Below are 14916 nucleotides of genomic sequence, written 5' to 3' on the forward strand. Positions count from 1 at the left end.
GTAGGAAACGCTTCCACCAGAGGGTAGCAGCAAGCACTACCAGCAGGTGGCGCTAGACAAGGGGCCCTGCAGTGTGTTTTGGTCCTGGCTCTAAATTAACCAGCATGCAGGCTTCCCCAAGCAGGCTGAGCTCTGGGGGCTCTCCTTGAGGTCAGAGGAGATCCACTGTGTCATCCACTCTACCTGAAATGCATCGTTTGCTTTTTGACCTAGTGTAATGTTTTTCATCATCCAGTTTCTCTGGACTTCGAACAGTTAACAGTCGTAAGAAGAGGACAAAGTGTCGTTTGAAAACATATTTTAGGGCTGGAGAGATGGCTCAGCAGTTAAGAGCACTGACTGCTCTCCCAGGGGTCCTGAGTTCAAATCCCAGCACCCACATGGTGGCTTGCAACCATCTGTGATGAGATCTGATGCCCTCTTCTGGTGTGTCTGAAGACAGTGACAGTGTACTCACATAAAATAAATAAATAAATCTTTAAAAAAAAAAAGAGAAAATATGTTTTACCTGGGGGACATGCTCCGACACATACACACACCAAGCACTCAATCCGGCACGCTTCACTCATGTGTATATACACAGATTTGGACAAGACTGAACATGCCTCTCTGTAAAGTTGAGAACCCTTGAGGCCACGCCTGGTTCTTCCTACTCTCAGGCTTGGTCACATGAGCTAGGTGGCCATTTATGTGGCCGAGTGCTACAGTTTGGATATGGAGTGTCCCTCTACAGAAGCTCCTATACTAGAGCCTTAGGCGCTTAGCTAGTAGTACTATTTTGGGAGGTTGAACTTCAGGACGTAGAGCTTAGCTGGAAGAGATAGACCCTTGGGGGTAGGTCCTTGGGCTAGCTTCTCGCTGGCCGCATCCTGTCTCTGCTTCCTGACGGCTGTGAGGTAAGCAGTTTGGAAAACATGCTCCCACTGACAGGATGTTCTGCTAAGCAGGTGGGACCAAACAACTGAACCACCTGAGCCCATGAGGCAAAATAAATATAGCCAGAAAAAAAAACCAAAAGCCGGGGTTGGGGATTTAGCTCAGTGGTAGAGCGCTTGCCTAGGAAGCGCAAGGCCCTGGGTTCGGTCCCCAGCTCCGAAAAAAAAAAAAAAAAACCCAAAAGCCTACCTAGTATGCTGGGTCATAATTCTCAGAGACCCAGGAACACCATAAACGCTGTAATTTCTAGGTTACCTGGACCTTCCTACCCACCTTCTGCTTTGGGTTCTGGCTACCACCCCATCCTTCTGTGCTGAACCTGACTGATACTGGGAGCAGGAGAGAGGAGGGTGCCATTTTTGTCATCTGACAGCCTTGTTGGACAGCCACACAGGATTTAGCACTGAGTCTCGGAGGGCTCCAAACATACAGGCCCAAGGACAGGGAAAAAGAGAACTGAGTTTTCCATTCCATGGCCCAGGTCCCACCAGAACCCTCAGGATGTGAATGGACAACCAGGAAGTGGGGACAAAGCACTTGACCTCAGCCACCTTTCCCCAAATGACTCCACAAAGCTTACCTTCCATGGACAGCACGAATGGAAGCTTTATTAATTTTTTTATTAAAAGGCTTTATTTATTTTATGTATGTGAGTACACTGTTGCTATCTTCAGCCACACCAGACAAGGGCATCAGATCCCATTACAGATGGTTGTGAGCCACCATGTGGATGCTGGGAATTGAACTCAGGACCTCTGGAAGAGCAGTCAGTGCTCTTAACCACTGAGCCATCTCTGCAGCCCTGAATGGAAGCTTTATTATTTTTACACACATGATTCTGATATATGTGGGATATAGTTTTACACTCACATATAATACAACGGACAGGATGTTAACAATATAATAGTAGTTTTATACGCTAACAAGTTTAAATATAAATAAGCTGGGGCCACCTTTACTGAGACCCCTGTCTTCCCTTTATGCACGAAAACGTGTGTGGAACCTCTTGGGACTCCGGAACAATCTGCAGGCTCTGTGGCAAGATTGTATAGGTCGGAAGATGAGTCTGTGGAAACCCTGGCAGCCTTGATATAATGGCGGAAAGAAACAAAGTAGGCTTTTGGATCCTTGGCAGCACTGGGGCTAGCTGTAAGCTACATTCTATTTGCAGAGGGGAGGAGGCATGGTCTGGAGGGGTCTCCTCTGACTCCTTCTCTAGCTCTCAGCAAACTTAGGGTTCATGACCGTTGTCGTGGCGCTCTTGAAGAGGGGGTTGTCCTAAAGTGGAATCAAACATGCTCTTGTCAGTGCAGGGACTCCAAGAAGTCACCAGAGCAGTAGAAGTCACTCTAAGGAGCCAACCAGGACAGGAAGCCTTCCTAGGCTCTAAGCCTCAAGGCTAAACCTGCAGCACAGAACACTCTGGGACCCTGGAGGCTAAGCTGGGGTGAGGCCTGTGCCAGCTCTCCAGGATGGCCCAAGTCCCACTGTGAGAAGTAACAGAGTTGGGGAAGGCACTCTGTGTGAGTTTCCCAAGCACCCCTAGGATACAGTGTACCCATCCCTACCAGTGAGAGGTCAAAGAGAAGAGGAAGCCCCTGTGTGCTCTGGGGGTTCTCAAAGAAAGGCCACTCACGTTGTTCCACTGGGACTTGAGTTTCTCCTTCTCAAAGCGTCTGTATTCATTGAGGTCAGTCAGGTGGGTAAGAGCCTTCCAGATGACCAGGAGGAGGACACCAATCAGTACAACGCCGGCCACAGTGCCCCCTATGATGGCAGCCACGTTGGGGCCTTTCACACACTCTAAGGAAGAGGCACACAACCAAGGGTCAGCCCCTCCCTACAGTAGCCAGTGTGCCATGCTATTCCTGCCACGGGGGAAAATCACCCTTTGCCACAACTCTCGAGGAGATGAGAGAATCTAGCTACACCCCTACCAGAGATGCTTCCAAAGGAAACATGAAGGCTGTTTGGCCAGGTCAGTGGCCAACCCGAGGAAAGCTTTGTTGAAATAACAGCATCCCTGGTCACCACCTACTGGTGTTCCCAAACTAGGGCTGTGTTTGAGGCACCCCCGACTATCTCATTGTGCAGTATGAGAATTGGCCGTAATGTCTGAGCTGGTACGTCCAGGCAAAGGGATTCCGTAGTAACCAGTGGCAGGAACCAGAGACCTGTGGTCAGCCATGTGACGATCAGGACACTGTCCCAAGGTCCAGGGCTGGGCTGGCCTCTCCTGGGTATGGGTTCTGGAAGGGCTACACAGCAGACCCCTGACTGTGAGACAGGGGTACTAACAGTCAGGGTGGACCTCTCCCTGCCAGGTGGGTCCCCAACAACATGGCATAGGATCTCTCATATCATCGTGGCCTTTTCAGGGAGGCGTGTTGCCTTCGCAGAGGTTAAATAAATTTGGCCAAGGTGGCGCAAAACCAACATGTTTGTCGTGGTGGAGAGGAGGAGCCCTTGCTCTGGAACCAGCAGTCCCAAATGCCAAGGGCAAAGTCTGCATCCTATCTGTCTTTTAGGGGTTCCTGACTTGAAGACAGGCTCAGGGAGGCTGCAGGTCTTAGTCCTGTAGGAGCCTGGTAGGCTGCTAACCTGAGCTTCCGGTGGTCCTGAGTGGCTCCTCAGCAGTTCCCCTCAGCAATCTGAGTCTGGATGCGGTGGGAGGCTGAAATTCTAAGTCTGCTTGCCTAAGTCTGTATAAGGCATTCTGTCCTATCTTTTGCCCAAATGCATCATGCCGTCCCTCTTTGGTCCTCGTTATTCAACGCATTCCCGAGCCCTTTGGCATCTGACTTCTTACTTCATCCGTTGGGGACCCCAGGACCCATCACCTGTTTTTCTCAGTGCCACTTCTCTGAGTTCCATGCACAGGGAGACTCTCTGCCACCCTCCAGCCCACCCTGCCTGCTCATTTCCTCTCTGTTAAGTCCTAGACCAAACAGCAGTTTTACCCGCGTCTACTGCTTGGAGACATGATTCGTCCACTTGGCTAACGACAGGGCACCAGTTATACAATAGCAAGATTATATCTTCCAGGGCTGGAGAGATGGCTCAGTGGTTAAGAGCGCTGACTGCTCTTCCAGAGGTCCTGAGTTCAATTCCCAGCAACCACATGGTGGCTCACAACCATCTGTAATGGGATCTGATGCCCTCTTCTGCTGTGTCTGTAGACAGCTACAGTGTACTTATATACATACATACATACATACATACATACATACATACATACATACATCTTTTTAAAAAAAAGATTATATCTTCCCTGTCCTTTAAGAAAGCTATGTTTACCCAGCTCCTGACAAGATCACCTTCACTACTTCCTAAAAGGACTATGTTTACCTGGCCCCTCACAAAACCATGCACCCCATTCCCTGACAGTATTGTGTCCACTTGGTTCCCGATAGGACTGTGTCCACAGGCTCCTCCAGCAGGCCAAGACTCACCTTATACCCTGGCAACGGAACTGCTAGTCTGATGTTTAAAAACACAATTTGGGAGCCTGTGAAATGGATCGGCCAGTGAAGGTGTGTGCTGTGCACACAGGGTGACCTGAGTTTGATAAAGAACTAGAAATTACAGAAAAAAATAAAGACTTTAAATAAACTCAGCAGGGGTTGGGGATTTAGCTCAGTGGTAGAGCGCTTGCCTAGGAAGCGCAAGGCCCTGGGGTTCGGTCCTCAGCTCCGAAAAAAAAAAAATTAAAAATAAACTCAGCGAAGTATGGCCACTTTCTGGAAATTTCTAATGGTTTGCTGGAATGTACCGGAACAGGCCTGCCTCTTCCAGGACTTGTGGGGCATCATGGGGTAGTGACTGCATCGACCACACACCCTCTGCTTCCCCTTATAGATTCATCTTCCTGTCTAGGCGAACTGGCCCCGGGAACCCTTCTTCTTTTAGAGTGTGACACTAGAGACCGGGTCATGATCCCTAAGTTCACTGGTCTTACTGGGTCTGGCAAAAACCAGAGCCAAGACAAGGGCCAGCAAACAATGTTTGGGGATGGAATCAACTCCACTTCCCTGAAGCCCTTCCAAGGGGCATTCTGAAGAAATAACAGACACCGTCCCTCAGGATCCTCCCAAGAGATGAGAAATGCTCTGGCTAGAACATGTACCACTGCAATGGCATCCTACTTGTGGTGACTTGGACTGGAATGTGCCCCATAGACCCATGTGTTTGAATACTTGGCCCATGGAGAGTGGCGCCATTAGGAAGCGTGGCCTTGTTGGAGTGGGTGTGGCCATGTTGGAGTGGGTGTGGCCTTGTGGTGTGGGTGTGGCTTGTTGGAGGAAGTGTGTCACTGTGGGGGCAGTCTTTGTGATCTCCTATACTTGAGTTCCGCCCACTGTGGAACCAGTCCCCCTTCTGCTGCCTGTAGATGTAAAATTCTTAGCCCATCCAGTGCCATGTCTGCCTGCACACTGCCATGCTTCCCGCCGTGAGGATAATGCATTCTGAAACTATAAGCCAGCCCCAATTAAATGTTTGCCTTGGTTGCCGTGCTCATGGTGTCTCTTCACAGCAATAAAACCCAAACTAAGACAATACCCAACATGCATTGCTACCACCAGGAGACCCCATATGCCGTTCATCTCCCCATATAGGGACAGGTAAGGAGCAGGAATGAAAGGGCTGTGGGGCAGGTCAAGTGGATGGCTGCTAGCTGCCCTGTCCAGATCTCCCTCACGATCTCTTGTGGTCAGAGTTCTTGTCACCATGCTCCACCGAGGCCAGATCATGAGGTCACATACCCAGGTACCACTCAGCCTCACCTCGATCGTCGTCCACATGGATGTTGTAAGCGTTTCCGTCCTTCTGCTGCAAAGTGTAGGTTATCCAGCAGCCCTCCGAGTCCCTCTCCTTGCAGGGCTTTTTCTTGAAAGGGACAGTCTGCAGCGTCACATTGGCACACTGAACACTACAATTCTTCTGAAAGGGGCCCTTATCAAATTTCAGGCACTCGGCACAGAAGCTGCGGAGGAGTGGGGTGGAGTGGGCGTTGAGAGCTCGTAAGGGCACGGAGGTGTGAACTGGCGTGTTGGTTGGTGTTCAAGGGCGCATTAGCTACGTCAGGGCCCGCAGGTATATGGGGGTGCATGGCTGTGGACGGTTGTGTCTGGTGCAGGGTATGAAGAGAGTGTGGTCATTTGTAAACTAGGTGGTCCTAGGCGGAGGGTCTGGGAGCTTTCAGGTCTTGGGGTAGTCAAGCGAGTGAGGAGAAGCACAAATTGTGTGCCTAAGAGGGTATGGAAGGCTGAGCCTGCATTAACAGAAACTTCATTCAAAGGCGGAAGGGGCACAGGCCTAGAACACCCCCCTCTGTGAAGCCAGGACATGCAGGAAGATAGGGTTGGTGGCAGGGACAATGGATCCTGCTGAATCCTGCTAAGGACTATGGAGCAGTGGTGTCCCCAAGGGCTCCTAAGTAGTGAGGCCAATGTGGGCAGTGGGAACACTCACACGTAGGTGCTGCAGGGCAAGGGGCAGCCGGGACACTCTTCACACAGAGGTGGCTGGTAACCTTTCTCACAGATGCATCTGTTGCATTGGCACCGGCCACGGCCACTGCACTCCACCAGCCGTGCGTTCAGACAGCCCGTGGTAGACCTCTGACACTGGCAAGCAGAACCCTCGAAACCCTCCTTGCAATTACACTGGCCACAGGAGCAGGAGCCTCTCTCTGCAAAACAACCACCGAGGTTACCGTGAATCACTCCCCTGCAGGCTGCTAGGAACAGGGGGCTCATCCCTCCCTCCACCATGCTCCCCGGGCCACTGTGCTCCCCGGCCTGATCAAGGAGGACCGCACTTAAGCCTCCTCTGCTCCCTGCTTCTACCTCTCCCTCCTCACATGACCCCAGAGCACCATGGAAGGACAGCCTGGTGAAACCACAGAGACCAGGGATACCTTCCTGCCCTGCCTCTTTGGCAACACGGCCACCAGCCAGCCAGATGGGACCTCCATGTTGTATCTGGAAAGCTCTTGGATCAGGACATGACTAGGACCCACCACTGCCTCCCCAGGACAATGCTGAGTAACACAGACACAGACACACAGGTCATGCAGGGAAGGTTTGCTAGCCTGTCTGTCTGTCCCCAATGTCCCACTTAATATCTCCTGGTGCACACGGACAAGAAAGCCCCCCTCCCCCGTCCCACCTTCACACACTTACTTAGGCCACCGCAGACTTGGCCATCATATCTCTCACAGTTGAAGTTGTCACACTCGCAGTATTGCCCAAAGATCACTTTGTTGGGGATGTCACTCGTGTGGCACACGCACTGCCCGCAGATGCAGTCCCCCAGCCCCGAGCACACAATGGAACTATTGTCCTTCCGGCAGTTCCCCTCCAGCTCCTGGCTGCTCCGGCCCTGCGTCTGACACTCACAGTTTTTCCCAATGTAGCCAGACTCACACCTGGTGTGATGAGGAAGGGTTGCACTTAGGTCTGCCCCTGGGATGGGGACACCCATCCTTCCCGGCCCAGCAATCACCCAACCACCTGTCGAGTGTGCTATATCACACCCGCTCTCCAAAGGTCTCCTGAGCATGCGTCATGTGTGAGGCAAGGATATCTCGGGTCATACAGCGACCGTCCTATGAGCATAGCACCTCTGGCAGGCTCGCCTGGAAGCTGCCTGAGGCTTGTGTGAGTGGATTGTCCCAAGAAGCCAGTATCTGTCCCCGCTGACCTAGATTTGGAAGAAGGATCCAGTGGGGATCTAGGATCCCTGCCTTATCACTGAACTAGGTAGACAGAAGAATGCATGGACACCATACATAGCTTAGGAAGACAAGAACGGCAGTAGCCAACCGCGACTCATCCTGCAGTGTCCTCCTGCAGGAAGAAGCCGCAGAATTCACTGACCAACAGCCCAATCCTCCAGGCAAGTTAGCTCAGCCTTGTAGAGAGGCCACTTAGGGCTTCACACTCAGGACCAGGACAAGGTGCTACCGGCCAGAGGGCAACCACAAAAAAAAAAAAAAAAAAAACACCACTGTTAAGAGTTTCTGGGAGGAGGTATGTAGCCAGTGCAGGTCTGAGGGGTGGGATACCTCAAAGATCAGAAACTGGAAAAGCAGTCAGATGGAGATGGTTGGTACCCAGACTAACAACTACATACTCTCTGCTGGGCCCACCACATCCTTTCTCCTCCTTGAGGTAGAGCATTCTGAACTGAGGCCATTGTATACATGTCCACAGGATGGCTTTAGGGCCCAGGCTGCCAGGAGTGGTCATATGTCCCAAAGGAGCTCTAGATGCATGTTGCGATTGCTCAGGGTCTCTGAGGTCAGAGAGAGCTAGGAGTTAGGAGTATCTGCAGAGCATCGACTTCCTGGGTGAGCTGGCCATACCTACTTCGCTTGAAGGCACTTGCCTCATAGACAAGGCGTGCCACAGGCTATTCATGTATATTCCTCATGCCGTGCTCTGGGCTAGCCTCATCTACAGACACCTTTTCCATGGACTGATATCCCACAGGCCCCATGCACCCTCCTCACCTGCAGATGCCACACTCCATGACTCCCTTGCCTCCACAGAGATTCCTCATCCGACTCTGGTCCCGGCACTGGCACTCGCACTGGGGATGGACCTGTACCGTCACTGTGTCGGTGAAGCCCAGCGCCCGGATGACAAAGGACTGCTCCTGGATACACTCCGAAGCCGTGACCTTTACCTGGAAGGTGACCTATAGGAGAATGGTGGTGTTCAGTTCGGGACTGTGGGTGACCAAGGATAACCTTGCTCTTTGTTCCTTGCCCAGCCTCTCAGGTACCCCAACCAGATACTTGTCCAGTGGTGGATCTCCAGCAGTTGCCTCTAGAGGGTGCTGTCACCCCAGGCCCATCTGTCTACCCAGGAACCATAGTAGATAGAAATTTTCAGGTATTCATTGTGCTGATAGGCATGAAGCCATAGCTGAGACCGTGTCTGGTACCCTCCCCTGATGCTGCATCTGGCCTCCTCACATGTGTTTAAAGGGAGAAGAGGCTGGGCGCTGGTCCCTGATGGTTTCCTCTCTGGCTAATTCCTGTGATCCTCCTTCTCTTCCTAGCTGTCCTTGGGAGTGGGTCGCTGAGATCTTCACAGGATCCCCCAACACTGGTATAGGAACCGCAGGTACATAAGCAGGCCAGGCTCACCGGGTTGTTGATCTGCACACCGTCACAGTCCCCTCGGGATTTGCCTATACTCGATACTCTGTTATTACAGAAGGAGTCATAGGTGACTTTCAGGGTGTCCGGGATGGTGGTGTGGTCCAGGAAGACTCTAGAGGAGAGTTTCTATGGGAAGAGAACAGCTATGCTCAGGAGTGATAGGTATGGCTGTCCCTGCCCCCGGCCATCTCACTCCTCAAGTCCCTCCTGCACACCAGCGGATGACACAGACACCTAAAGGGAGCTCGGTGGCTGTGCCAGCACAGGACAGATGGCTGATGTCACGGGATTGCTCTGAGACAGGCTGCTGGCAAGTGACCAGCACAGACACAGGCCATGAACCCTGTGAGGACTATCCCTTTGCTGTTGAACCTGGGTTAGCAGGGGAGGAACGACAGACTGTTGAAGTGATGTAGGGGTTGAAGCACAACTGGAAGGAGAGAGAGTACAGGTGGTAGCCCGTGAGTAAGTGAAGATGGCATCACCCAAGTCATCGCTGTGAAGACAGAGCTAGGCACACTTGGGCAGGGGCCAGGTACAGGAGCCTGACTAGGGGAACCGGGGCTCACAGGGTCAGAGGAGAAAACAGGATTCCCCACCCCAGCCCCTGGCTTGTACTCTAGCAGTGTTACTGAGAGGCTTCCCACACAGTATGGGCTGCTAACCAACTGGACGCTCAGCAACATGATGACGACACAGGTCAGAACTTTGGGGGGACACCTATCGCTGAGAGTGGAGTTCTGTTATTGCTTGGGACTGAACGTTGTCTGAACCCTGAGCCTTGTTTGGTGCATGCTGGCTTTCACCAGGACACTGGGCCTCTGAGGCAAGCGAATCTGGGTGCATCTGGGCAGATTGCCCATCCCTGAAGAGGAGGAAGACGGAAGAGGGGTCAGGGGTCACCCAGAATAAGGTTAAGGGCTGGCAGACAAGAGGCACAAGGGAGTCTTCACAAGGTCCAAGGCTACCGGGATGATGTCTGGGGTCCCTCCGCCCTCCAGAGAAACCACTCTGCCTTCTCCAGACAGCCACTCCCCGCTACGCCATGGTGGCTGAAGGGAAGAGCCAGTAAGAAGGGCCTGCCGGGGCTGGAGAGATGGCTCAGTGGTTAAGAGCACTGTCTGCTCTTCCAGAGGTCCTGAGTTCAAATCCCAGCAACCACATGGTGGCTCACAACCATCTGTAATGGGATCCGATGCCCTCTTCTGGTGTGTCTGAAGACAGCTGTAGTGTGCTCACATATGTTAAATGAATAGATAAATAAAATATATATTTAAAAAAAGAAAAAAGGGGCTGGGGATTTAGCTCAGTGGTAGAGCGCTTACCTAGGAAGCGCAAGGCCCTGGGTTCGGTCCCCAGCTCCAAAAAAAAAAAAAAAAAAAGAAGGGCCTGCCGTTGGTATTTCAGGAAATACCCAGGTAGGGTTTGGGACAGAGCAGCCAGGCCATGAAAGGACACAAGCTGCGGAAAGTGGCTGCTCTCTCTCTCTCCGTACCCTCCTCTCTTTCTCCCTGCCCTGCCGGTCCAGAAGCTATGAAGATGTCAGCAGGAGCCCCCTCCCCGCCCCCCCAAAGAGGATGTGCCCCGCCCCCCACTCATCCCCTGACCCATGGGATCCTTGCCAGCCACCCCCCACCCCCCCACCCCCTAGCCAACTTTGCTGGAGACTCACGTAGTAGGCTTTCTTGATAAGCTGGACTACGTTACTGGAATCGTCAGACAGCTCGCCCACCGCTGACTTGGGGATAATCTCTGTCAGTTTCTGTTGATGAGAAAGAAGACCAAGCTAGGGCTGGAGAGATGGCTCAGCAGTGGAGAGCACTGACTGCTCTTCCAGAGGTCCTGAGTTCAAATCCCAGCAACCATTTCCCAGCGTGGTGGCTCATAGCCATCTGCAATGAGATCCGATGCCCTCTTCTGGTGTGTCTGAAGACAACAACAGTGCATTTATATACAATAAATCTTTATTTTAAAAAGAGCTTCCCTTTCTCATGAGCTGGCTCATAGGATGTAAAACAAGTCGGTGCTATACTGCTGAATGCCAGTAATCGATTCTTGGAACAAAAAACAAAAAACAAAAACAAAACAACAACAACAACAAAAAAAACAAACAGCCAGGCCTGGTGGAGCAGCCTGATGTCACAGTCTCTCACCCTAGCTGAAGAGACATCAAGCTTCGAAGAGCTGGGTCTAGGAAGCTCAGGACCCAGGCCCTGAAAAGCTGGGTCTATTGTCCCTGGCCTCTCTTCACAAGTTCAGGGTCTGTCTGGGTTACTCAGCCAGATTGTCTGAGAAGCAAAACTGAATAAAGGGCCAAGAGTGTGGGCTGGTGGTGGAGTCCTTGCCTAGCATAGATTCAATCCCCTGTTCTGATTGAGAAAGGGAGGAAGGGCTGGACGGTGGGGGTGAATGCCTTTAATCCCAGCACTTGGGAGATAGAGGCAGGTGGATATCTGTGAGTTCAGGGCCAGCCTAATCTACAGAGAGAGGGGGTAGGGTGGGGGAACTACACAAGGTTACACAGAGAAACCCTGTCTTAGAAGGAAGCCCAGTTCCAAAACCCTGAATGGAGGTCACACACTCCTGGGTGTGACCGTCCCCAGCTGACATTTCAATCCGATGGCTTTCTGAGTTGGGAACACAGAGTCCCCACAGTGGCCTTCCCAGGTGAGCACTGTTGCCTCTCACAGAGGAACAAGCTGGGCCCCTTCTTTAGATGTGTCTGGAGTGGCTGAGATCTGCAGTTCTCCGATCCCAAAGAATGAGCCATCAGACTTTACAAATTGATTACAGTCATCGTCTTCCAAGTCTCGGGTCACATAACAGATATACACATCTCATTCTGGGCTCAGGGTCTGGCTGAGCAGCTCCTGGGAGCAGAGATTCTTCTAGGAAGAGAATCCCTCATGACCCACTGTCCAGTAAAGATCAGTTCATAGGTTGGGCTGCCTACACCCTACACATTCCAAAGAGGGTAGGCCTCGGCAGTAGCTCCTGGCAGGTGCGGGGATGGGGAGGGGGTAGGGGTTGTCCCTTAGGCCATGAAGGATCCACTTATTCTCAGGTGGGGCTGGAGGTCCTGGTCAGTCATGAGATTAGCCCTGAAAGGGGAGGGGCCGCAGAAGCTTAAGCCCCAGCTCTCTCCTAGACTTTGCCCTTTCCCTTTCTAGTCTCCGCTGACTTTACCCCTACACTGTGGCAAACTGACTGACAGTCTAGTTTGCTTAACTCTTCAGGCCTGTCCAGCCAGTCACTAAGCCAGGGAGAAGAAGGCTTGGGAGACTGGTCACACCTGAGACTCTTAGGCCTGTGTGAACTTGCCCTTAGAGGATTTGGCCTCAGCTCCTCAGATGGCTCGAGGCGGGACGCACACGCATGACATAGCATCAGCAGCAGAAACACAGGATGAGCATCAAGTAGCATTTCGAGGGGCCCTGGGGAGGCACCCCAGGCCTCAGTGAATATTTGCTAACTCCATAGCTGCTTCTTGCTTGGTGACATCATGGGACCCAATTACTGCCATTAGAATAGACAGAAATGCTATTATGAACCGAAGGGTCCAAGGGTCTCCTAACTACACGTGTAGGACTGCACCTTCCTCTAGGGGCCACCATAGAGGTGAGCTCGCTGGATGCAGAACCTTGGGGTCACCAGGCTTGGTTGCTTTACAAAGAGCAAGGCTGGCTGCTTTCTCCCCAGGAGGATGGACGACCGTTTCAAAGCCAAGGGCAAACCCAAGCGAGATCCTGTTTGCTTTAGCTTTGGCTTCTGTTTGTTTGAGGTGCTTTGGGGAGACTTGTCCTGAACCAACATATATAGGAAGGAGGTATCCCACTGTGGGCAGAACTGAGGTCTCCTGAGGTGCGGTCAACATATGAGTTTGGCTCCATTCGAATGTTGGTTACTCAAAGAAGCTTCTTTTTGAGGGATGGGGGCCGGGGGGCAAACTGCTTTGTTCCAGAAGAAACAAAAGAAGGGAGCAGCACTGTGAAATTTCAAGACATGGACCCTGTGTGGCTTAACGACAGTCTCAACTTCCCTCATCAAGATGCTCACAGACAGAAAACTGTGGCCACTGGGCAGGCCCACCACCCACAGGCCAACAAGAAAAGCAGAACTGAAGCAACAAAGGGCAGGGCCCGGCTTGTCACTGCCAGCTGAGATGGCCTTGTCGCCACATTGCACAAGGCCCCCACTTACCTCATAGGTTTTCACCATCTTCTTTGTCACTGCAAAGATGGGCTGGATGTTGCTCTCGGAAAGTTTGTGGGCCAGCTGGCCCACTGACGGGTAGTCCTGGAGAGAGGGGACACACCTTGTCAGACGAGCCTTCGAAGCAAACGTCCAGGCTGACAGAGCATTGGCCCCTGCTCAGGCCGGGCTTTACTTGGTGCAGATCTACAAGCATATGACAGGCTTGGCAGGGAACCAACCAAATCCTTTGAAATCCGCCAAGAGAATACTGATAATTGTGATGGCTACTGTGAGTCACGACTCTAGGTGCTAAGCCAGCCAGAGCTCAAGCAGTATCCCGAGGAACTGGCGTATGGGTACCTAGGAAGTGCCTGCGTTTCCACTAGGGCTAGATTTTAGACTCCACCTCTTCACCTCCATGATGTATAGTGGAAGGATATGATAGCCAACTTTAGGGGGAGGAAGGGAGATAAGATATCCCTGCTCCTGTCCAGGGTCAGGACCCCCCAGATTCTGTCTGCCGCCAGCTCCAAATCAGTGGGTTCCAGGTAGTCCCTGAGTGTGTGGGCTCAAAAAAAAAATCCTTTATGATACCTTTGGGAAGGCAACGAGCATTCAGGGATGGCCTGAGGCTCTGACAAGATCATTGCAGGCAGAGCAGGCATGCATAGAGACAGTGTGGTGAACGGAGAAGGCTCTGTGAGGCCTTCTGTCATGAGGACCAGGGCTAGACCTGCCTCTCGGGTTGATTTGGGTGACAGGAGTTTCATGTGGTCACCAGGGTCTCCGGGACGGCCTCTGTGACTTGATTTGTGTTAAGAGGAGTCTGGGTTCCGTTTGGGTGACCCGGGCATGTGCCCCTGCTCTCACCCTGTCCCCTTGTCACCCCTCTTGGTCGTGGGGCGTGCCACGGCAGTCAGAGCACTCACGAACTCATTGCTCCTCTTGTACATGTTATCCTCCAGGTGGCAGCGGCCATCGTTGGGGGTCAGGATGGCACCCAGTTTCCCATCACCGGCAAAGTGGAAGCCGTCGTCTGTGGCAAACACCAGCAGCCTCGTGACATTGCGCCAGCCAATTTCCTCCTGGGAAGAAGAAGGCAGCCAGGGGTTGAAGGTTGAACGCCTTGGTTTTCCTATGGGGCCTCCAGGGGAGGAGAGATGTGTGTGTGGGGTGTGGGCAGACAGACAGACAGAGACAGAAAGCAGAGACACATAGAGAGACACACAGAGAGATAGACAGAGAAAGAGACAAACAGACACACACAAAGAGAGACACAGAGTGACAGAGACAGGGACTATGAGACATAAAAACATATATATATATATATATATATATATAGAGAGAGAGAGAGAGAGAGAGAGAGACAGACAGACAGACAGACAGACAGAGACATGGAAACAGACACTCACACATACAGAGTGAGACAGACACATATACAGAGTAAGACAGATAGACAGAGGTAGATAGAAAAAGCCCCAACCTAGTGCCCAGGAAGTACCTAAGCCATCAGCTCCCAGCATGCCCTGCAGCAATATGAGGTAAGAACAGAAACATGGGGGTGGGGTGGGGGCTGGAGAGATGGCTCAGTGATTAAGAGCACTGACTGCTCT

At 52.1% G+C, this 14916-nt stretch overlaps 1 protein-coding gene across 4 annotated transcripts in view; it reads right to left on the bottom strand.

The window, feature by feature from the left end:
* Nucleotides 1-1550: 1550 nt before the first annotated feature.
* The window catches only part of Itgb2 (integrin subunit beta 2), a 36234-nt gene continuing 22868 nt past the window's right edge, over nucleotides 1551-14916 (bottom strand). For all 4 annotated transcript variants that reach the window (XM_039098729.2, XM_039098730.2, NM_001037780.2 and 1 more), the window contains 10 exons: nucleotides 14233-14388; nucleotides 13310-13405; nucleotides 10782-10871; nucleotides 9095-9235; nucleotides 8453-8640; nucleotides 7122-7366; nucleotides 6409-6628; nucleotides 5721-5920; nucleotides 2573-2739; nucleotides 1551-2214 (listed from right to left, as the gene is read on the bottom strand). In XM_039098729.2, coding sequence (XP_038954657.1) covers nucleotides 2152-2214; nucleotides 2573-2739; nucleotides 5721-5920; nucleotides 6409-6628; nucleotides 7122-7366; nucleotides 8453-8640; nucleotides 9095-9235; nucleotides 10782-10871; nucleotides 13310-13405; nucleotides 14233-14388 — 1566 coding nt within the window. In that variant the 3' untranslated portion in view covers nucleotides 1551-2151. The remainder of the gene's footprint in view (nucleotides 2215-2572; nucleotides 2740-5720; nucleotides 5921-6408; nucleotides 6629-7121; nucleotides 7367-8452; nucleotides 8641-9094; nucleotides 9236-10781; nucleotides 10872-13309; nucleotides 13406-14232; nucleotides 14389-14916) is intronic.

The sequence above is a fragment of the Rattus norvegicus genome, chromosome 20, assembly GCF_036323735.1.
Source record: "Rattus norvegicus strain BN/NHsdMcwi chromosome 20, GRCr8, whole genome shotgun sequence".
Classification (NCBI taxonomy): Eukaryota; Metazoa; Chordata; class Mammalia; order Rodentia; family Muridae; genus Rattus; species Rattus norvegicus.